Genomic DNA, 22,368 nt, shown 5'->3' with positions numbered 1-22,368 from the left:
TAAACATATGATTTTCAAGTAATCAATTCATGCATGGGGGAAAGAGCATACACCACAAAACATAGAGACTATTTAAAAATGCAATTAAATTGTATATGATATATCTCACAATTTTACTGAATAAAGGATAAACTTCAAGAGACAGAATAGTTAGGCTATTTAGCGAAATAGACTATCGCATAACTCTTCACTTTCCAAGTGCTTGTAGCACATGGCACTGTGCAAAGCACTTATATTCATTGCCTCTCTTTAAAGCATATTATTGAATGAAAAAAATATTAGGAGTTCCTGTCGTGGCTCAGTGGTTAACGAATCCGACTAGGAATCATGAGGTTTTTCAGGTTCAATCCCTGGCCTTGTTCATTGGGTTAAGGATCCGGCGTTGCCATGATCTGTGGTGGAGGTTGCAGATGCGGCTCAGATCATGCTTTGCTGTGGCTGTGATGTAGGCCAGCAGCTACAGCTCTGATTAGACCCCTAGCCTGGTAACTTCCATGTGCCACAAGTGTGGCTATAAAAAAAAAAAAAAATTCCAGATGTTATGTTCAGAATACTCTGATATTATTACTGTTTAACTGCATCAAACAGACGGGATTAATGTGGTAACATACCTGTTGCCATGAGTTTCAAAGGAATGACAGAAAATGGCACATAGCTGAGAAATTCCACGTAATTCAGGCAAATAAATTTATGCCCTACTCTATGAATGTTTTCCTAGGAATTAATAATATCTTAGAAACCTTTTGGTTTTTAAGGAAGAAATGTTACCTACATTTCTAAGTTGGCCAAGTCACTTAATCTCTCTAAGTTTCAGTTATCCTAACCATAAAATTTTTTTTTTTTGTTTGGCCATGCCTGTGGCATGCAGACGTTCCTGGGCCAGGGATGGAATCCACACCACAGCAGTGACACTGTCAAATCCTTAACCTGCTGAGCCACCAGGAAACTCCTATCTTACCCATAAAATGGGATAATAATGATGCCTACACAATAGATTATTGTGTAAAATAAATAATTTCATAAATCCATGTTAGTACTCAGCAGTGTCTGACACATAATAGGATAATATTAATGTCAACTGATATTAAACATTAACAGTATTTAAGATTTAAATAATATAATTCAAATATAGTATTTATGATTTATATTATATTATTAATATAAATAGTAAATATTTAACAATTATGAGGTAGATACAATTATTCCCATTTTGTAGAAGAGGAAGTTGAGTACAAAGAGGTTAAATAACTCAACCAGGCAATTTGGCCCTAACACCCAAAATTATACCTATTATTTTATTTTGTCTCTCACATGACAATCTTAGGAAATTTGAATTAAAAAATTTTACTGTTTAAAGAAATTTGAAATTAAGTAATCAGATCAATTGCACCAAGACACTAAGTGGAAAGAATTAGTCTATTCCACTGGGTGTTGGAGAGTATTTGAAGCTCCTCCTCTATAAAACTTTTTCATTTCCTAGAAAAGAGGAGGGAAGGGGAGGGGGAGGGAAAAGCAGGAGAATGAATTGGAGAGAAAAATGAGAAAATAAGAAAATGAGAAAACAGGGCACACAGAGCAAGGAAGCAGGCAGGCGGGTAATAAGTGGAAGCGGGTCTGAGACATGGGAGTCGCAATGAGATACAGACAGTTTTTTTTTTGTTTTTTTTTTTTCTTCCAGAAAGGTAATCAAAGGGCTTGGAAAAGAAGAGCACTTGCTCTGGAGATATTAAAAAATAACCTTAATGTCACCACCTTTTATATATTTATTACTTACTCACCCATACTCATCCTTTCCAAATTATGTACCTGTATCAGTCACGTAACGATGAAGAAAGAGTAAGTCTGGATCAATACCTGATATGGCATCTGGATCGTCTCCATGTAGAAGCATCTTAAGTTTCTTATTAATCAGATCTAATAAAGTAACCGGTGCCTACATAAAAACAGATATTTTGAAATATTTAACATGAACTTTTTTAGACAGTAACCCAATACATTTTAAAAATCTCAATATTTCTGACCAATGAGTAGGGGAAGAGGATTGCAGATGGGAGAGGGGGCGGAAAGCAGAAGGCCTCTGAGTTATAAAGGCTATAAATACTTGAAATTTTTTTAGAATTCTTAAAAATCTATTTTCTACTTCTATATATATAGTGTATCTAAAACTAGGTTAAGCAATCATTAACGTAATGTTTTCCTATAATAATAAAAATTATCTGTACTTCCATAAGAGCACTTGTCTAAATAATCTTACATTGTAATTTCATGGTCCATATGTAAATAGTTGCTCTAAAATACATAAAAACATCATTCTCTTAAATATTGTTTTCCAGTTTTGGTTACACAAAGGAAATCTGAGATTACAACATGTATCTGGGGGAAATAATGGCTCAGCTAGTAGTGTCACAAAGGTCACCCCATAGACCTAACAATACTGAACCTCATGCCTACATAGCTCCTTCGTATTGAGCTTGGGGCTACATTTCCATAAGCTTCTATTATCCTAACAATTTCGAAACATGAAGGCATCCTTATTCATTCATTCTGTCATTTAATAAAAATTTAGTGAGTGATCTTTACATTCCAGGATTGTTCTAGGTGAAGAATAAGCAGATCAAGTCGAATTCACAGAATTTAGATTCTCATAGGAGAGAAAGACAGTTTCATAAAATCAGCAAATACATAATACAATTTCAGACGGTGATGGGGATAAGTGCCATTGAGAAAGCATAAAACAGAAGTTCCCGTTGTGGCTCATCGGGTTACGAACCTGACTAGTATCCACAAGGATGTGGGTTTGATCCCTGGCCTTGATCAGTGGGTTAAGGATATGGCTTTACTGTGAGCCGTAGTGTAGGTTGCAGATGTAACTTGGCTCCTGTGTGGCCGTGGCTGTGGTGTAGGCTGGGCAGTTGTAGCTCTGATTCAGCCCCTAGCCTGGGAGCTTCCATATGCTGCAGACGTGGCTCTAAAAAGCAAAACAAAACAAAACAAAAAAAGAGAAAGCAAGCAAGCATAAAACAGAGTTCCTGCTGTGGCACAGTGGGTAAGAATCTTACTGCTATGGCTCGGGTCGCTATGGAGGTATGGGTTCGATCCCCAGTGGTATGTGGTGGATTAAAGGATCTGGTGTTGCTGCAGCTGTGGCATAGGGAACTTCCATATGCTGTGGGTATGGCCATTAAAAAAAAAAAGCATAAAGCAGGATAAGAGGTTAGAGTAAAGGAGATGGGTAGCTATCTTAGTTGGGCTACTGTTTTTCTAAGGGAGTATCATTTGAGCAGAGGCCTGAAATGATGTGAAGGAGTGAGCCATAGAGCGAGTTGGGAGGAAGTTCCCTTGTGGTTCAGTGGTTTAAGGATCCAGCATTGCCACAGCTGTGGCGCAGGCCACAATTGCAGCACAAGTTTGATCCCTGGCCCAGGAACTTCCACATGCCACGGGTGCAGCCAAAAAAACCAAAACAAAACAAGAAAAGACTTTAGGAAAAGTGTTCCAGTCATACAGAAGATAGCAACTTAATCTCCCTGAAACACTTCATCCCCTAATCTCCAGAAACCAGTCATCAGAGCCTCTTCTCCCTGCTTCCTGAGTCCTACACCCCAACTTCCTCCAGCCCATGTCAAATTCCTTTTCTCCCTTTGAGTCCTGCCACAGAATTTGAACCAGTATGTTTCTTGATTACACTCCTACTTCTGATATGAGGGGGAAGTAAAAAAATGAAAAAATTTTTTTCTAACTTCTCAACCATCTGTAGGAAAGAGGGAATTTATTTATCAGAAGAGGAGGCAGGATGAAGATGCTAAGTGGTGAGAAGAGAAGGGGACAGACAATATTCTTTCTAAATTCCTAGTTGGAATCTGGAACCCATCTTACAAGTAAGCTATAAATGTAAATTTTGGTTTAGTAACAGTAGCATTAAACAGGTATGTAACCTGGCCTCCATTCATTATATTTTTTGATGAAAAGCTAGGCGCAGAATAACTCAATAACTGATTTTTAAGTGAGATTTTAGAATATATTTCATTCAAATTCATAAAGGGGGACTGTTTGCATTGTATAGACCTAGCACCACCTTTTTCTCTGAAATAATGGAAACGAAACTTCAGTTAAAGTTGACAGAACTGCTACAAAATTCAAACCAATGTGTTTCTAATGACATGAGATAAACTTTTACACACAAAAAAATTGAGAAGGGAACAATTCTTTATATGGGCTTTGGAGAAATAACACCACTAAAAGTACCACTGTTCGGTACTAAAATACAGTAGTGAGGCTAGAAAATAATCTTTTTCTAAGATGTTTCAAAATATATCAAGAATCTGACAATGTCTTACTAACTCTATTTCTACCCCTCTGTTTCAAGTCACTATATCTCTTGCCCAGATTATTACAACAGCAGCCTCCTAAAAGGTTCTCCCGCTTCTACCCTTGCCCCTCTAAAATCTGTTTTCAATACAAAAGCCAGAGTTATCTTCATAAATGTCAGTCAAATGAGGCCACTGTTGTGCTCAAACTCTCACATGATTCATATTTTATTCCAAGGAGAAGCAGTCTCTCCAATGGCCTGCAAAGGCCTCCACCTCTCTGACCTCACCTCGCATGCTCCCTCCTCTGCTCACACTCCCTTGCTCTTCCTCAGCACCCGGGCAGGCTTCAGCCCCAGGGCCTCTGCTCTAGGAAAAACTTCCTCTGCCCCAAACCATGACCCCCCACTCTCATGGCCAACTGGTTGACTCTCCCCCTCTCAGTTGCTGCTCAAATCTCACTTTCTCAGCGAGCCCGCCCTTGGCCATGCTGTTTAATACTGTGAACGTCTACAAACCCCACCGTGGCACCACAAAATCCCCTTAAACTGCCCTTTTTTCCCATCTCTTGCACTTATTGCCTTCAATTAAACAGTACGAGGATGATTTTTCTTTTCTTTCTTTTTTGGCCGTCCCGCAGCCTATGGTGTTCCCAGGCCAGGGATCAGATCCAAGCTGCAGTTGTGACTTATGCTGCTGGATCCTTTAACCCACTGTGCCGGGCCTGGGACCGAACCTATGTCCTGGTGCCACAGAGACACTGACAATCCCGTTGTGCCACAGAGGGAGCGCCAATGATTCACTGCGTGTATTTTCTTTACTGTCTGTTGTCCCTCAATTGGATATAAGCTCTTCACGTGCCTCCATTTTTGGGTTTCGCTTGCTAATGTGTTCCAAGCACCTAAAACAGTGTCTGGCACATGGTAATACACCAGAAATAGGCTGAAGAACTTAATCAATATACTTGTAAATATCAACATTGTTTTAGCCTGCTCCCTTCTCTTGAGTGGGTGTGGGGAGGGAGCATTACTTCAAACTTTGCACATTATAGGTACTCAGAAAATTATTTATTAAGTGAATGATTTGCCTTTTTGTTTGACAAGTAGCTTAGTAATAAATGTGCCCAGGCAAAGTGCCAGAGGTACCTTGAAGAGCTCAGAATGAAACTTCAGTAGAAATAAGACTAGTCGTTCTGTCCGGAGTTTTAATAATGATCTGGATTGCAAAACTGCTTTGGCAAGAGTTTTCAGGACCACCGTTTTGTTAGCAAACTGTAAACAGAAAGATTAACATTAGCTTGAATTGTTTTTAAATGAAAAAATAGCGGAAGATTTTAAACCTGTTATTGCAATTTTTTTTCACCTGTTTTTGCACCTTGTAGGCATTAGGTTCTGATGCAAGAGCCATAAAAGTAAGTAACCGTTGTAATTCTTCTTTAACGTTGGGCAATAAAAATCTTAGATATGGTTGTGTTGCTTCAATTGCTTCTGTTCTTTTCTCATTTTCTGTTACATAGGTTACAAAGAAGACAAGCAAGGGACAAAAACATTTGGAGATTACAGTACTAAGCAAGCAATTAGAATGCAATGATCCAGTATTTGGTTTACAGATTTTTCTTTTACACTTGAAAGTTTAATACAAAGTATTTCAAACACACAGTAAATTACCTATATAACATGCCAAACACCTGCATAATTTTTTTTTTTTTTTTGTCTTTTCAGGGCTGCACCTGTGGCATGTGGAGGTTCCCAGGGTAGTGGTCGAATCGGAGCTACAGCTGCCAACCTATGCCATGGCCACAGCCATGCGGAATCCAAGCTGCGTCTGTGACCTGTACCACAACTCATGGCAATGCCACATCCTTAACCCACTGAGCAAGGCAGGGATTGAAACTGCGTGCTTATGGATGCCAACCAGATTCGTTTCCGCTAAGCCACAATGGGAACTCCACATCTGCATAATTATATCTAGCATTAAAATACAGTAATTTTTAAACAGGTAATTATATGGCACCTACATAGCTAAAAAACTGACTGGATATGTCACTAAATTTTTATTTTGCTAAAAGGTCACCAAATTAATACATCAGAAATTAATATTTCCAGATACCTCAGTTCTCTAATCCTGTACTATTATCAAAATGTTTCTTAGACTGCCCTTGTAATAGGATTACCTAAGATCTAATTCCTATACTACATTATTACATCAGATAGTACAACTTACATGACAGGTAAAGTGAAGTGAAAAAAAGACTCCATGAAGTATTCCCTTCGTGGCTTAGCAGTTAACGAACCTGACTAGGACTCGTAAGGATCCAGGTTCGATCCCTGGCCTCGCACAGTGGGTTAAGGATCCGGCATTGCCATAAGCTGTGGAGTAGGATGCAGACGCTGCTTGGATCCCACGTTGCTGTGGCTGTGACGTAGGCGGGCAGCTGTAGTTCTGATTTGACCACCAGCCTGGAAATTTCGATATGCCACAGTGATGCCCTAAAAAGCAATCAAACAAACACTCCATGAAGTACTTTGAGACCCTAGAAGAAAAATTAAAATGCAATACTCATACAGTACGCAAAATTTTCTGCAACTTGTATCTTTGAGATATGTATCATTAGAGTCCTCTTGTGGCACAGCAGGTTAAGGATCTGGCTTTGTCACTACTGTGGCATGGGTTTGATCTCTGGCCTAGAAAATTCCTCATGCCAAAGGAGGAAAAAAAGTATTATTATGCAGTTTAAACATCTCTTACCTAAAAGTTCAATAATTCCTAAATGAATATATCAAAATACTCATCAGTTAATAAGCAATCTCTCTCGATTATAATACTTTACTATGACATCAAAGAGTAACTTCAGCATATTCAATCTTGTCTCTTCATTTCTGTTCTGTACTAACTGCTGGCTGACATTAACTACTAACTGGTCAGGGAAATGTTCCAAGCATTCAAGTGCTGCCTTAAGCCAGTTATCAATCCTGGAGGAAAAATAAATAAATGGTTAACATTTCCATTTAACTGCATAAAACACTGTTTGATAACACATAATAAAATCTAGCTTATAATTAATTGAATCTAAAGAAGAAACTAGTGGAGTTTCCCAGTGGCTCAGTGGGTTAAGGATTTGGTGCTGTCACTGCTGTGGCTCAGGTTGCTGCTGTGGTGTGTGTTCCAACCCTGGACTGGGAACTTCTGCATGGCATGACATAGGCATGGCCAAATAAATAAATGAATAAATATTTAAAAAAATAAAGAAGAAACTTCTTTTGACAATCTTTTCAATGATTTTTGCTGGATAACTGAGAGGGTAAATGAGAGGGAATTTTTTTTTTTCCTCACCAAATACCATCACTCCTTTCTGTACTTTCAAGGTATTAAAATATTTGGGGGCCATCTTTTCTAATTTTGCTAGCTTTTGTTCAGAGGAGTTCATCTGTACTATTCTGGTACATTGGTGGTTCCTCTCCCCTTTTTCACTGTGCTCATTAGGTGCATATGATTCTATTATAATTTGAAAATAAGGTACCAAATAGTTCCCCCATGGAGATGAACTACTTATCTCACCACATACTGTTTCCCCTTTTTATCTCCTGGTCCCAATAAAATAAGAAATTTAGGATCCTTTCACTCTTCCCTCCCTTCAGTGATGCCTTTGAAAGGCCTTTTAATTCCCCCTTTCATTTGTCACCTTCCCAATCCCTGGGTTTTGCCGAGAGAGGTTAGCCTTTATTATAATTTCCCCTAATAGTATGTTCCTTCTTTTTTGACATCATATTTGGCATTTACATTCTGTACATTCTCACAGTCTTACCACATCAACTTGGAGTGTGTGTGTGTGTGTGTGTGTGTGTGTGTGTGTGTGTACATGTGTGTATGTATATGTCCATGTGGGTACAAAATTAGGCAGAAGAGAAAATACTAAGAGCGCAGAGCGAAGTCCATTGCATACCAATATTTCCTTTCCTTTTTTCCATATGTATGTACTCATGACATGGAGACTCCCAGGCGAGGGGTCTAACTGGAGCTGCAGCTGCCTGCCCACACTACAGCCACAGCAATGCCGGATTCAACCTGCCTCTGAGACCTACACCACAGCTCATGGCAACACCAGATCATTAACCCACTGTATGAGGCCAGGGATCGAACCTGCATCCTCATGGATTCTAGTTAGATTCATTTTCGCTGAGCTATGAGGGGAACTCCTCCTTTCCTCTTCATCTGTCTCCATCTTCTGGTTATTTCTTGGTAGTCAGATGAAAATCTTTCCTCAAATAGTTTCTTAGGATGGGATTCCTGAGTGATATACTCTATGAGTTCTTGATGATCTTCAAATATCTTCCTTCTCCTCCCTTTCCCCTTTCCCTTCCTTCCTTTTCTCCACCCCCCACCCCACCTAACACATATGACTCACCATCTTCTAGCTCCTAGTGTTGCGGATGAAAAGATGAATGATAGTTGGATTGTGTTTCTCTTGCAGATAACTTACCCCTTCTGCCTGGAAGCTCATGTAGGCTGACTGGATGCTGTCTGTCTCCTGAAGAGGCTTCTAGAGAAGTCTTATTTCTTCGGTGGTATCCCTATATTCTCCCTGACTCACGGACTGGGGAAGACTCAACTATTTGTTGGGTCTTTCTTAGCCAGTTGTGAATTAGAAGCAAGCACATCATGTGCTAAGAGGACCATAGTTGACTCTCTAAGTGGGTTCACAGGTCTCTGATCACCAAGCTCTTCCTCAGATCTTCATGAAGCTTTCTGGTTCTCAGGTTTGAAGTCTGATGCTCTTTTCTTGTTTGGCCCTTGTAGAGAAAAAGCATCATATTGGTTCTCTGCTGGAATCCCAACAGTACCCAGGGTTTTATACCTATAGTTCCTAGTAGCTGGTTTACCAGAAGTGACAAGTATCTGGGAGTTGGGAGTGAAAGAGAAGGGATCCTCATTCAGGTTTTAGGGTTCTCCAGACATCATCTCCACAAATGGGGTTGATTTTATGATAAGGCTTATTTCATTGGACTGTAATGTTTTGTTTCATGAATGTTTCCCCCACAAGACTGTGGAAGCTTTTAAAGCAAGCATAAATAAACTAGTAGAAACTATGATAGATGTTATTTTATGGTTATAAAATGGAAATAATAGGTCTTGGAAATAATAGAACTTTGGAAAAACTCTCAGGGCTGGTGTAGGGAAAGAATGATTGACAAATCACGACTGGATTCATATGAATGAAACCACTCAGACTTCCAGTGATCTTCTCACAAGTCATAACCAGTGACTTTCTATTTTTGATTAAATGAGAATTAATTTCTATAGTGATTAAATTCTAAATCAAAGATGGTATCTATATATACATATATATATACACACACACACACACACACATGAATATGTATGAATATGTTCTCACACTTTAAAATACCAAGAGCAAAATATGTGAAAGAACATTTTCGTTATAAGCTAACAATAAAAATGGTTACTTACTCAGGTAGGCATAAGTTTGGAATAACCTCTCTGTCCAGGCAACTGTTTGAGATAACAAGATTTTCCTTTTTACTTAACTGAAGATTTCGTGGTTTTTTTTTTTTTTTTTTAATGAGATTGGCTTTTATTTTTTTTATTTATTTATTTATTTTTTGTCTTTTTGCCATTTCTTGGGCCGCTGCTGCGGCATATGGAGGTTCCCAGGCTAGGGGTCGAATCGGAGCTGTAGCCACCGGCCTACACCAGAGCCACAGCAACGTGGGATCCGAGCCATGTCTGCAGTCTACACCACAGCTCACGGCAATGCCGGATCGTTAACCTACTGAGCAAGGGCAGGGACCAAACCCGCAACCTCATCGTTCCTAGTCGGATTCGTTAACCACTGTGCCACGACAGGAACTCCAAGATTTCGTGTTTTAACTGGAGTTGCCAAAATATTTTCCAAGAATGGAAGGTGTATCAGTTGACGAATGCTTAACAATGTTTGTTGTTTCCAAACATCTTTCAAGGCTTAGGAAGAAAAATAACATAACTATCAGACTAATAAGTAATATATACACATTCAACCAGTATTATAAAATTCTTCCATTTCTAGGAATATAATGTAAAATAATCTACCATAATACAATGGATTAATTTAATGCTAGGATAATTTGAATTTGCTATATTATAATTTTTCTTTTCAAGATTTATCCTAGAGATTATCATATTAGATAAGTCAGAGAAAGACAAATATCATATGGTATCACTTATATGCAGAAGATAGAGATTTAACCTAGAGATTATCATATTAGATAAGTCAGAGAAAGACAAATATCATATGGTATCACTTATATGCAGAATCTAAAAAAATAAAACAGAGTCCCCACTGTGGTGCAATACAGTTGGCTGAGTCTCTGCAGTGCTGCAGAGTGGGTTAAAGGATCCAGCGTTGCTATAGCTGTGGTGTATGCAGGTTGCAACTGCGGCTTGAACCTGATGCCTGGCCTGGGAACTCCATATGCCCTGAGGTGGCCAAAATGAAAAAAAAAAAAAAAAAAAAGATACAAATGAACTTGTTTGCAAAAGGGAAATAGACTCACAGACACAGAAAACAGACTCATGGTAACTAAAGGGGACAGCAGGGGGCTGGGGTGTGTGGTGGGGGTCTAAGTTAGGAGTTTGGGATTCTTTTTTTTTTTTTTTACAGCCACACCTGCAGCATATGGAAGTTCCCCAGGCTAGGGGTTGAATTGGAGCCATAGCTGCAGCCTGCACCACAGCCACAGCCTACCAGATCCAAGCCACATCTGTGACCTATGCTGCAGCCTGTGGAAACACTGGATTCTTCACAATGAGAGAGGCCAGGGATTAAACCCACATCTTCACAGAGACCATGTCGGGTCTTTAACCCACCTGCTGAACCACAACAGGAAATTTGGGACTTTTTTTTTTAGCTGCTCCTGTGGCATGTGGACATGGCCTTCTTCCCAGGCCAGGGATCAAACCTGCCCCACAGCAGTGACCCTGAGCTGCTGCAGCAACAACACCAGATCCTTAACATGTTGTGCCACAAGACAATGCCAGGAATTTGGGATTAATATATGTACACTCTTCTATATAAAATAAGCAAACAACAAGGACCAACTGTATAGCATAGGGAATTATACTCAGTATCTTGTAATAACCTATTAATAACCAAAAATAATCTGAAAAATATATATACATATATAAGTATATTTAACTGAATCACTTTGCTGTGCATTTGAAACTAAGTACAACATTGTAAATTAACTAACTTCAATTATAAAAAAAGAGATTTCTCTTAAGTAGAAATCAGGGTTATGAGTATATTGATTTTATTTTTTGGTTACATTGATTATAAAGTCCTATCATTTAGCTTTTAAGGGTATCAAAAGGTTAGTTCAAGCTATAAAAAGCTATTAGTGGAATTCCCGTTGTGACTCAGCAGTAACGAACCCGACTAGGATCCATAAGGACACAGGTTTGATTCCTGGCCTCGCGCAGTGGGTTAAGGATCTGGTGTTGCTGTGAAGTGTGCTATAAGTCGCATTGCTGTGGCTGTGGTGTAGGCCAGCAGCTGGAGCTGTGACCCCTAGCCTGGGAACTTCCATACGCCACAGGTGCAGGTCTAAAAAAAAAAAAAAAAAAAAAAAACTATTAGTGGTCCTGCTTGTAAATTATTTTGCACATCTAAGAGAATGAGATTACTAATTATTTATAATTTTATTCAAAGCAGAGATAACTGTAGTTAAACTGTTTTTAAATTAAAATAGAATATTGGGTTAATTTTCATTTGGGTATCTGGCCATTTTTAAGTTAAGAGTTAATAAAAGTTTTCATTATCCTAATCATCAATCATTAATATTTTGTTTTTCCTTTAAATGAGATAAAATTTTAAAAGCAACAGCTTTAGTAAGTCTTGTGCAGCGCTCCCAAGCCTGTAGACTATGTATTAAATTCGGACCATAGCCATGCTTTGTTTGGTTACAAAGTATTTCAAATAGAATTCACTTGTATAAAAATGAGAGATTTAATATAAAATTCTGGGTTTCAGGCTTCTCTTTAAAAATATCATAAGATCTCATAACTTTGGGTTTGAATTAATGCCTCAGGAAAGTTAGCAGATATGAATTAGTAGCTACCCTATTTGCAATGGCTTGTCGTTTCCAACTCACTACGAATCTCATTATTCCCTACTGCATCCCAAACAATAAAGTTGAATGTCAGCTACCAGGTTCATGGTCTTTTCCTGTTGGTTTTGCTAGAGTAGAAATTAATTTCCCTATAGTTATATCTCTGCCTTAGGTGGGAAGAGGAAAAGCAGCCGAGAGGGCATCTATATTTCAAGCAAAACAACAGTATATACTATTCCTACACATTTGAAAATGAAGTACTCACAGGTTCTCAGATCTGCCTGGCTCTTAAAGACATCTGAGTTTGCTACTTCTGAGTTACTGACCAAAAATGAATCAAATTAACAATCTTTCAGTACAAATTTGATATCATAAATAGTCTATAATCAATCAGCCTGCATTTATCAATACCAAACTTTGAGCATGGTACTGAAGATGCTAGAAAAAGATATATATATCTTTATATATATATAGTGCCTTCAGCAGCCATATCCTACAAAAGGAGGTAAGGCTAGCCACATAAGAAATGGATGAAGACAAATTTTATTAAGTCATGAAGAATATGAATAGATATGTTACCAATAAATTCAAAAGTGGAAAAAAAGATTATTCTGCAATAGCATCAAGACAGAATATTCAGGAGCTCCCGTCGTGGCTTGGTGTTTAATGAATCCGACTAGGAACCATGAAGTTGTAGGTTCGATCCCTGGCCTTGTTCAGTGGGTTAAGGATCTGGCACTGCTGTGAGCTGTGGTGTCGGTCGCAGACTTGGCTCGGATCCCGCGTTGCTGTGGCTGTGGTGTAGGCTGGTGGCTATAGCTCCAATTAGACCCCTAGCCTGGGAACTTCCATATGCCTCAGGTGCGGCCCTGGAAAGACAAAAAGAAAAAAATTTTTTTTAAATTAAAAAAAGACAATATTCATTGACTCAAGAAATATTTATTGAGACCTATTTTTCATTAGACATAGTTCTAAGTGCCAGGGATATAGTGGTAACCAAAATAGGCAAAAATGTTTGCCTTAATGGAACTTTAGGTTCTTGAGGCAGACAAGAAATAAACAATAAACACAATATATAGTGTGTGAGTTAGTGGTAAGTTCTGTGGAGAGGAATTAAGAAGAAAAGAAGGAAAGAAGCGCTGGGGGGGTAGTGTTGCAATTTAAAGTAAGATGTGTGGGAATTATGACCAGGAAGATGATATTTGAGGAAAGACCTGAAGGAGAGGGAACAGAGAAATGTGCATGTCTAGAACACACAAGCCAAAAGCTGATAGACAGAATAAACAGAAAAACAGAATAGCTAGCTCTAGGTGAGGAAATTAGGCTCAAGAAGAATATTGTGGCAGCAAATACAATCAACATCTACGTCTTTTTTCTTTTCTCTTTTTATGGCTGCACCTGCAATATATGGAAGTCCCTAGGCTTGGGGCTGAAGCAAAGCTGCAGTTGCTGGCCTACGCCACAGTCACAGCCACACAGGATCTGAGCTGCGCCTGCGGCCTACGCTGTAGTTTGCAGCAATGTCAGATCCTTAACCCACTGAGTGAAGTCAGGGTTCGAACCCACATCTTCATGGGGACTACGTCAGGTTCTTAACCTGCTGAGCCACAATGGGAATTCCAATATCTACATCTTTTTTTTTTTTTTTGTCTTTTTGCCTTTTCTAGGGCTGCTCCTGCGGCATATGGAGATTCCCAGGCTAGGGGTCTAATCAGAGCTGTAGCTGCTGGCTTACACCAGAGCCACAGCAACTCAGGATCCGAGCTGCATCTGCAACCTACACCACAGCTCATGGCAACGCCGGATCCTTAACCCACTGAGCAAGGCCAGGGTTGGAATCCGCAACCTCATGGTTCCCAGTCCACTGCATCACGACGGGAACTCCTAGGTCTGAATCTTAATGCCATTAGTTAGATGCGGAAACTTGGTAAATTTTCTAACTTCTCTGAGTCTCAGTTTCCTTATCTATAAAATAAACAGTCTAAACTAAACTAAGTAAGTCTAAAGCGAAGCAGCGGTTCCGAGAGACTTTATGTTTTATTTTAACATAAAATCTCCTTTTTTAAAAAATAAAACTTAATAGTTTTTTTTTTTTTTTTCTTTCTTTTGAGGAAAGCTGCACCTGCAGCACATGGAAGTGCCTACTCTGGGGTCGAAATGGAGCTGCAGCTGCTGGCCTACACCACAGCCACAGCAATGCAGGATCCAAGACGCATTTGCAACCTACCAGATCCTTAACCCACTGAGCAAGGTCAGGGATCGAACCCACATCTTCATGGATTCTGGTCAGATTCTTAAACCAGTGAAGTCCCAATGGGAATGCCAATAATTATTATTTTGTGACTTTATGTTTAAAATCTCTGGCTAAACACAATAAGTTTTAACTCTGCAGAGGTTCCTCCTATTTTCACCTCACATTTTTGGTTAAATATGTTACACATAAAAGAGTATATAAAAGCATATGCACCATTTAAAGTTTCAGGAGAGAGATACAAGGGAGGGAAGAGGCTTAAAGGCCCATTTTCCTTTCCATAAAATTAATAGATGACCCCAAAAACTGGAAAAAGCAGGTAGTAGCAATATAAGCATGCCATTCAGAGATGGGATTAACATTTACAACATACATGAGTTACAATTACTACGAATTGTGAATGCTTGTCTCTGGGGAGGGGGAAATGTGTGAGAGGAGAAGGGTAGGGAACTGCAATTTTTTTGGTAAAAAACCCATAAGACTATTTAAATGTTTCACATTATGTGCATGTGTAACAAAGATTAAAAAAAAAAAGTTTAAAAAAAGTACATAAGAGGAGTTCCCTGGTGGCTCCGTGGGTTAAAGGATCCGGTGTTGTCACTGCTGTGGCTTGGGTTAGTGCTGTGGCATGGGTTCAGTCCCTGACCCAGGAACTTCCACATGTTGCAGGTGCAGCCAAAAAAAGAAAACTGGTATGGAGTTCCCATCGTGGCTTATCAGGTTAAGAATCTGACGAGTATCCATGAGGATGAGGTTTTGACCCCTGGCCTACCTCAGTGGGTTAAGGATCTGGCCTTGTAGGTCACAGATGCAGCTCAGATATGGCGTTGCTGTGGCTGTGGTGTAGGTTGGCAGCTGCAGCTTTGATTCGACCTCTAGCCTGAGAACTTCCATATGCCTCAGATGTGGCCCTAAAAAAATAAATATAAATATAAAAAAAAGAGAACCAGTAACTTTCTGGTAATATGGACTGTAGCATCACCAGTCAATCTGGTCATGGTCATTGTAAAAAGTAAACTAAATGTTACTGGATCTACAGGGCCTCACCTGTCTTGGCTGAAGCAATCAGGATATAGAAGGAAACTCTTAAAGGGAAGAGGAGTAGAGAGTCAGTATACCAAACGCACTGCTTTTTAATCATACCTGAAGGTCAGTTCATGGAGAAAGAAAAAAGATCAGTGGTTGTCAGGGGGGAGGGAGAGGGAAGGATGTACAGGTGTTGCATAGAACATTGTCAGGGCAGTGAAATTATTCTATATGATACTATAATAGTGGATACAGTCATCAGACATTTGTCAAAACCCACATAATATACATCACCAAGAGTGAACACCAGTGCAAATCATGGGCTTTGTATGATAATCATATGTCAGTGTAGGTGCATGGATAACAACAAATGTACACTCCCCAGCAGGATGCTGATAGTGGGGAGGCTGTGCATGTGTGGCGGCAGAGGGTATATGGGAACTCTCTGTACTTTCTGCTTAATTTTTCTATGAACCTAAAACTTTTAAAACAAGGTTTAAAAAAAAAAAAAGAAAAGGGAGAGTTCCCGTCATGGCACAGCAGAAACAAATCTGACTAGGAACCATGAGGTTGTGGGTTCAATCCCTGGCCTCACTCAGTGGGTTAAGGATCTGGCATTTCCGAGAGCTGTGGTGTAGGTCACAGAAGCAGCTTGGATCTGGTGTTGCGGTGACTGTGGTATAGGTTGGCAGCTGTAGCTCTGATTCTAGCCCTAGCCTGGGAACCTCCATATGCCATGGGTGTAGCCCTTAAGAAAAGCAAAAAATAAATAAGTAAATAAATAAACAAAATAAAATCTGTTAAAAAGAAGTCAGTTCTTCCTTGAAAAGTTCCGAAAAAATAATGAAACTGAAATTACCTTCTTTTGAAAGTGGGAGAACAGGTCTGTCAAATCAGATGTTTGGAGGTAAAGCCAGATTCCTACTCATTGTATCAATAAGTTCCTCAATTCTTTCCTCACCCAGCTCTTGTGCTAGAGGGTTTGAAATCACTTCATCTTCTGGTCTGTTAAGGAAGAATATGTGAATGTTTCCACTATATACAGGACCAAAATTTCAAATATGCATTTTAATTTTCTTATTAAAAAATACATTTCCGGAGTTCCCGTCGTGGCGCAGTGGTTAACGAATCCGACTAGGAACCATGAGGTTGCGGGTTCGGTCCCTGCCCTTGCTCAGTGGGTTAACGATCCGGCGTTGCCGTGAGCTGTGGTGTAGGTTGCAGACGCGGCTCGGATCCTGCGTTGCTGTGCCTCTGGCATAGGCTGGTGGCTACAGCTCCGATTCGACCCCTAGCCTGGGAACCTCCATGTGCCGCGGGAGCAGCCCAAGAAATAGCAACAACAAGAACAACAACAACTAAAGACAAAAAGACAAAAAAAAAAAAAATACATTTCCTATTTTCCAAAGGGGATGTCAGGCCGCTTACAATAAAAGATGCAAGTAATACATTTATTAGATAATGAAATATCACCAAAAGAGGATGTTAGGATTGTCAATAAAGAGGAGGGATGTATGCTAATTCTAAGGTTATCATGGTTGCTATGATAAGAGTGGAAAATTCTGCTCTAGCCTCCCAGGTTAACTTTGGCTTTATTTACTTTAGCTAAGTCATTTCTCAAAATTAAGAAGCATGCAATTCATCAGAGGAGATAAAATGTCCCTGGTACAAATTCTGAAATATTTATGTGATCGTGTCTTCCAAAACAGTTTTAGAGCAAATACAGAAATAGATTAATCTGTACATGGCTATTTCTTTTATTGAGATCTGAAAAAAAACTGAAAGTGTAATACTCAAGTTTAGCTCAAAGAAGACTGTTCTGCCAGATCTAAACACAAAATATCACAGCGTCTTGATTAACACTAACCTTAAAGATTCCTTTGCTTTTATTTCATCAGTTAACCCATTCTCAGAACCCTTTTTTCTTTTGCAAACATAAGATGATTTATTGCCTAGAAACCTGTAGAGACTATTGTTTGAACCTTCAATTTCCAATTCCTTTTCATTTTTGAATAGCTTTATTCCTACTAGTTCAAATACTTTATGGTTCATTAGAACTTGGCAAAGACGAACTCCTTTGAGACGAGAGATGTCATTACTGCTTAGGCACATATTTTGCATAAGATGACTTAATATCACATCAACAGCATCAGAACCAGTAAGCCAGTCTTTGTATGTTCGTAAATGATGCCTCCTTCTTTTGATTTCCACTTGAGTCTGAAGGGAGTGAATAATACCATCCCACAGTTGAGTAGCTTGAAAAGGACCAGAGCATCCTGAAAAAAAAAAATTAAACATATGTTTTTAACAAATTTAGATTACACAAAGATATGTAAGTTTTTTAGTTTTGGCAACCTTATGCTTTTTTATGGTGTATCTGCTGCCAATGCCTTTCTTAAGTTTCTTTCCCCATCTTTTCGCTCTCTTTTTTTTTTTAGGGTTGAATAGCTGAGGTCTGAGGGGGCAGGGAGGCTGTGCCAATCTCTGTGCCCAGCCTCATCCTGGCCAGCAGGCCCTGGCGGACTCTGTGGGACAGCCTGGAGGCCACCACCACTGCCTCAAAGTGGCTCAAAAGGGAAGGGCGGGCTCAGAGATGCTGGGCTGTTACCCAGCATCTCAGAACAGCAGGGACCAACCTGGCACATGCCCCAACCTGGCACATGCCCACCCAGGAGGGGGAGAGGAAACCCCACCCAGGGCACCCTAGCCCTCTGCAGACACTGAGGCTCCACATCTGGGCCCTTGGTGGGGGTCTAAGGAGAGGCTAAGAGCAGAGGCTCCTCATACCTTCTGCCCCCAACCTCACCCTGAACGTGGCCTGGCTCCGCCAAACCCCTCCTAGTATAGGGCTCACCCCCTAGACCCCCTCTGTGAGGAGCTGCATGTTGAGGGGACACCACGGCATATGGGGGTTCCCAGGCTAGGGGTTGAATCGGAACTGTAGCCTCCAGCCTACACCACAGCCACAGCAACTCAGGATCCAAATCGGATCTGCGACTTACACCACATCTCACAGCAACACCAGATCCTTAACCCACTGAGCGAAGCCAGGGATCGAACCTGTGTGCTCATGGATGCTAGTCAGATTTGCTTCTGCTGAGCCATGACGGGAACTCCTCTTCCATCTTATATAAACTATAATATGTTTACAAAGATTGCACCATGTTTACCTGCCAATAAAATCAGAGTAAACCTGGGAACTTTCCTTACTGATGATATATACTATTATGTGAATTTATACATCCTTAATGTTACATGATTAAAGACTAGCTATATCTAGTCTTGAAGAATATTATTTCAGGACACATCTAAAAGGAATGCACAGAAGTTCTCATCATGGCACAGCAGAAATGAATCCTACTAGGAACTATGAGGTTTCAGGTTTGATTCCTGGCCTTGATCAGCGGGTTAAGGATCCGGCATTGCTGTGAGCTGTGGTGTAGGTCGCAGATGTGGCTCGGATCCTGAGTTGCTGTGGCTTGTGGTATAGGCCGGCAGCTACAGCTCTGATTTGACCCCGAGCCTGGGAACCTCCATATGCCTCTGGGTTACGGCCCTAAAAAGACACAAGACAGAAAAAAAGAAAAAGAAAAAAAAAAAAAAGAGTTTGTGAGGAATAAAGAAAATCTGAAAACAATAAAAAAAGTCCATAGCCTGAGGAATAGTTAAATAAATTATAGCATAGCCTTATTATAGAATATTAAGCAGCCATTAGGAAGAATGATATTGATGGCATGGAGGATTTCATTAAGTCATAAAAACAAAAAGCAATGCGTCGTGCAGAACAGTTTGTGTACTATCATCCTAGGTATGTAAACACGAATTCCTAACCTACACACAAATACATGTAAATAGAAAGAGGGGTCTGGAGGATAAACTTCAAACTAACCTTTGGGAAATAAGTTTAATGAAAGAGGATGTTCACTTTTTTTTTTCCTTTTTTCTTTTATACCAGCACTTGTGGTGTATGGAAGTTCCCAGGCTAGGGGTTGAACTTGAGCAGTGGCTGAGGCCTACACCACAGCTACGGCAACACCAGATCTGAGGTGCATCTGTGGCTTTTTAGTCTACATATTTCTAATTTTTGTAATGTACAAAAGTAAATTTTTTCAATTGGAGATGATAAATTTTTAAATTGGTACATAATTCACATTCCACAAAATTCACCCTTTTCAAGTGTACAATTCATGGAGTTCCCGTCGTGGCGCAGTGGTTAACGAATCTGACTAGGAATCATGAGGTTGCGGGTTCGGTCCCTGCCCTTGCTCAGTGGGTTAATGATTCGGCGTTGCTGTGAGCTGTGGTGTGGGTTGCAGACGCGGCTCGGATTCCCCGTTGCTGTGGCTCTGGCTTAGGCCGGTGGCTACAGCTCCGATTCGACCCCTAGCCTGGGAACCTCCATATGCCGCGGGAGCGGCCCAAGAAATGGCAAAAAGACAAAAATAAATAAATAAATAAATAAAAAAATAAAGTGTACAATTCGATGGTTCTTAGGTATATTCACAAAGCTGTGCAGCTGTCTCTATTATCTAACTCCAGATCATTTCTTCACTTCAAAAAGAAAACCCAGGACAGTTAGCAGCCACTCTTCATTTTCTTCTACCCCAGTAAATTTTCAATAAAAAATTTTAATAAGATAAAGGAATAAGTTGAAACATCCAGAATGTTGTTTCTAGATTTTTGTTGTTGTTAGAATCTAGAATCTAAGGTCTTTCTTCCTTTGATTATGGATAACTGGAAACAAGATGCCCGATTTTACATAATGGTCTGATATTCAGGACAGAAATAAAAGCCCATCACCTTCAAATGCCTTCTGTAGCAGAAGCTGTCCATCTGTGACACTGTAGACAGTGCATTGACAGGAGTGAGGCTGGAGGGTGAAGAGTGGAAAAGGGGAGGTATTGAACTGGGGGAGAGGGAGGGAGGGTGGGGATAGGGTTATGATAGGATGGGGTGGAGGCTAGGAGTCTAAAAGCGGTAGAAACAGGGGTGTTTGCCATGGACGATCTGTCTCTCTAAGCGTCATTTACCAAGCGAGTTAGGTTAAAGAAACAGTCTTCGTGCTCAAGGAACTTGCCACTTAGTACTTTTAACCCCTTGTTCTAAATGTCGCCTGTGGACCAGCAGCACTGGCCATCATCTGGGAATTTCTTTTTCTTTTTCTTTTTTTTTTTTTTCCGTTTTTTAGGGCCGCATGTGGAGTTTGCCCAGCCAGGGGGTCTAATCAGAGCCCCACATCTACGCAGGATCCAAGCCGCATCTGCGACGTACATCGCAGCTTGCAGCAACGCTGGATCCTTAACCCACTGAGCAAGGCCAGGGATTGAACGCGCATCCTCATGGGTTCTTAACCCGCTGAGGCACAGTGGGAACTCGCATGCATTTTTAACAGTCCCCAAAAGATCTCTGGGCATATTAAAGTTTGAGAAACACTGCTCCTCAGGGAGATAAGCTCCTGAAAAAGCCCAGCGGCGGCTCTCAGCCACACCAACCAGAGCGCTAAGGAAAGGGGCGAGTCCGAAAAGGGGCGGGCCCCAGAGGTCTGAGGCGCAAAGTCCAAACCACCTGCTCCCCTCATCAGAGCCCCTTTCAGTACACATTCGGTTAGGATCTACCGGGCTACCTGGCCTTCTTTTCCGGGAGAAGACACCCTTTGGGCTCACGACACTCTGCCCGCTCCGCGCAGGCTCGGGAAGCTTGCTCTGGCTGCAGAGGCTACGGAACTGCGGAGTCAAAAGAACCGCCGTAAACTCCGCCACTGGGCCCCTCCTCATCGCCCGTAACCCCGCCTCCACCTGGCTCTCTGGGGGCGGAGGCCAGGCACGTCCCGGCCCCGCCTCTTCCGAATCAGCCGGAAGTGACGTCATGCCCGTCCGGCTGGTCTTTCGGTCTTCTTCCCTCTCCCTGGCTCTTCCTCCCCAGACCCTCCCCACCCCTCCCCCTTCCCTCCTCCAGTTCCAGTCTTTGAGGCCGCGGGAGTGTGAGAGGCTATGGAGTAAGCCGGCGGCTGCGGCCCGGCGCCAAGGCTGAGCAGGAGCAGCCAGGAGGCGTTTGGAGGGGCGGGGGAAACAAGCCCCAGCACCGCCCCTCCAGGGGGGTAGAAGGGAAAGAGGTGAGTGACCGCCCAGGGGCACAGAGCGACCTCCTTCACTGGCCGCGCTCCCACCTGGGTTTCCCCAGACAGCGAGGAGGGAATGAGGAAGGACCCGCACCCTGGGAAGGCCTCTCAAGGTCCCCGGGGCTGGCAACTGTTGCCTGGTGACGGGCCTGCTGGGTGCAGGCGGGGCCGGTGGGGCGGTGGGTGCCCGCGCGAAGCCGGGCTGCGGGAGTGACGAGCTCCGGGGAGCGAATCCGGGAGGCCCAGGTCTCCCGAAGAGGCCTGGCAGCTAGTGGAGACCCTGGGCTGGAGCCCCCTGCTGGAGGAAGAGCCCCCAGCTCAGGCTGGAGAGCTCGGGTTTCCGTGATGGAGATCTTGGTTCCCTTTTGGGAAATTGGACACTACTCCCGGACTGGGTGAGACAGCTACCCTCAGTTCTGAGGTCCACCTCTGAGAACCTGGGTCATCAACTTCGGCCCTACCGTCCTGAGTCCTTCTGTGACAGTCGCTTTAGTTCTGGAATGGAAGGTTATTGTTTGTGAGGTGGGTGGGGCAGAGGTTTTGTTAAAAACCCACTCCGTG

General features: G+C 41.4%; 2 protein-coding genes across 5 annotated transcripts in view; one reads left to right on the top strand and one right to left on the bottom strand.

Moving 5' to 3' along the window:
* Positions 898–21,588, bottom strand: DEPDC4 (DEP domain containing 4). The gene is given in 12 exon segments (XM_013998040.2): positions 898–1,933; positions 5,453–5,578; positions 5,670–5,812; positions 7,056–7,083; positions 7,086–7,122; positions 7,124–7,279; positions 9,777–9,853; positions 10,177–10,277; positions 15,711–15,746; positions 16,540–16,694; positions 17,557–17,965; positions 21,313–21,588. Coding segments are annotated over 12 exon segments (1,647 nt in total). The 5' UTR covers positions 21,557–21,588; the 3' UTR covers positions 898–1,798.
* Positions 21,540–22,368, top strand: part of SCYL2 (SCY1 like pseudokinase 2) — a 65,560-nt gene continuing 64,731 nt past the window's right edge. Inside the window, exon 1 of one of the 4 annotated variants that reach the window (XM_021092722.1) lies at positions 21,540–21,801. The gene's annotated coding sequence lies outside the window, so the exon portion shown is untranslated. The remainder of the gene's footprint in view (positions 21,802–22,368) is intronic. The other 3 variants (XM_021092719.1, XM_021092724.1, XM_021092721.1) reach the window with 3 other exon arrangements.

Source organism: Sus scrofa, chromosome 5 (genome assembly GCF_000003025.6).
Source record: "Sus scrofa isolate TJ Tabasco breed Duroc chromosome 5, Sscrofa11.1, whole genome shotgun sequence".
Taxonomy (NCBI): Eukaryota; Metazoa; Chordata; class Mammalia; order Artiodactyla; family Suidae; genus Sus; species Sus scrofa.
This window is presented reverse-complemented; position numbering and strand designations above follow the sequence as displayed.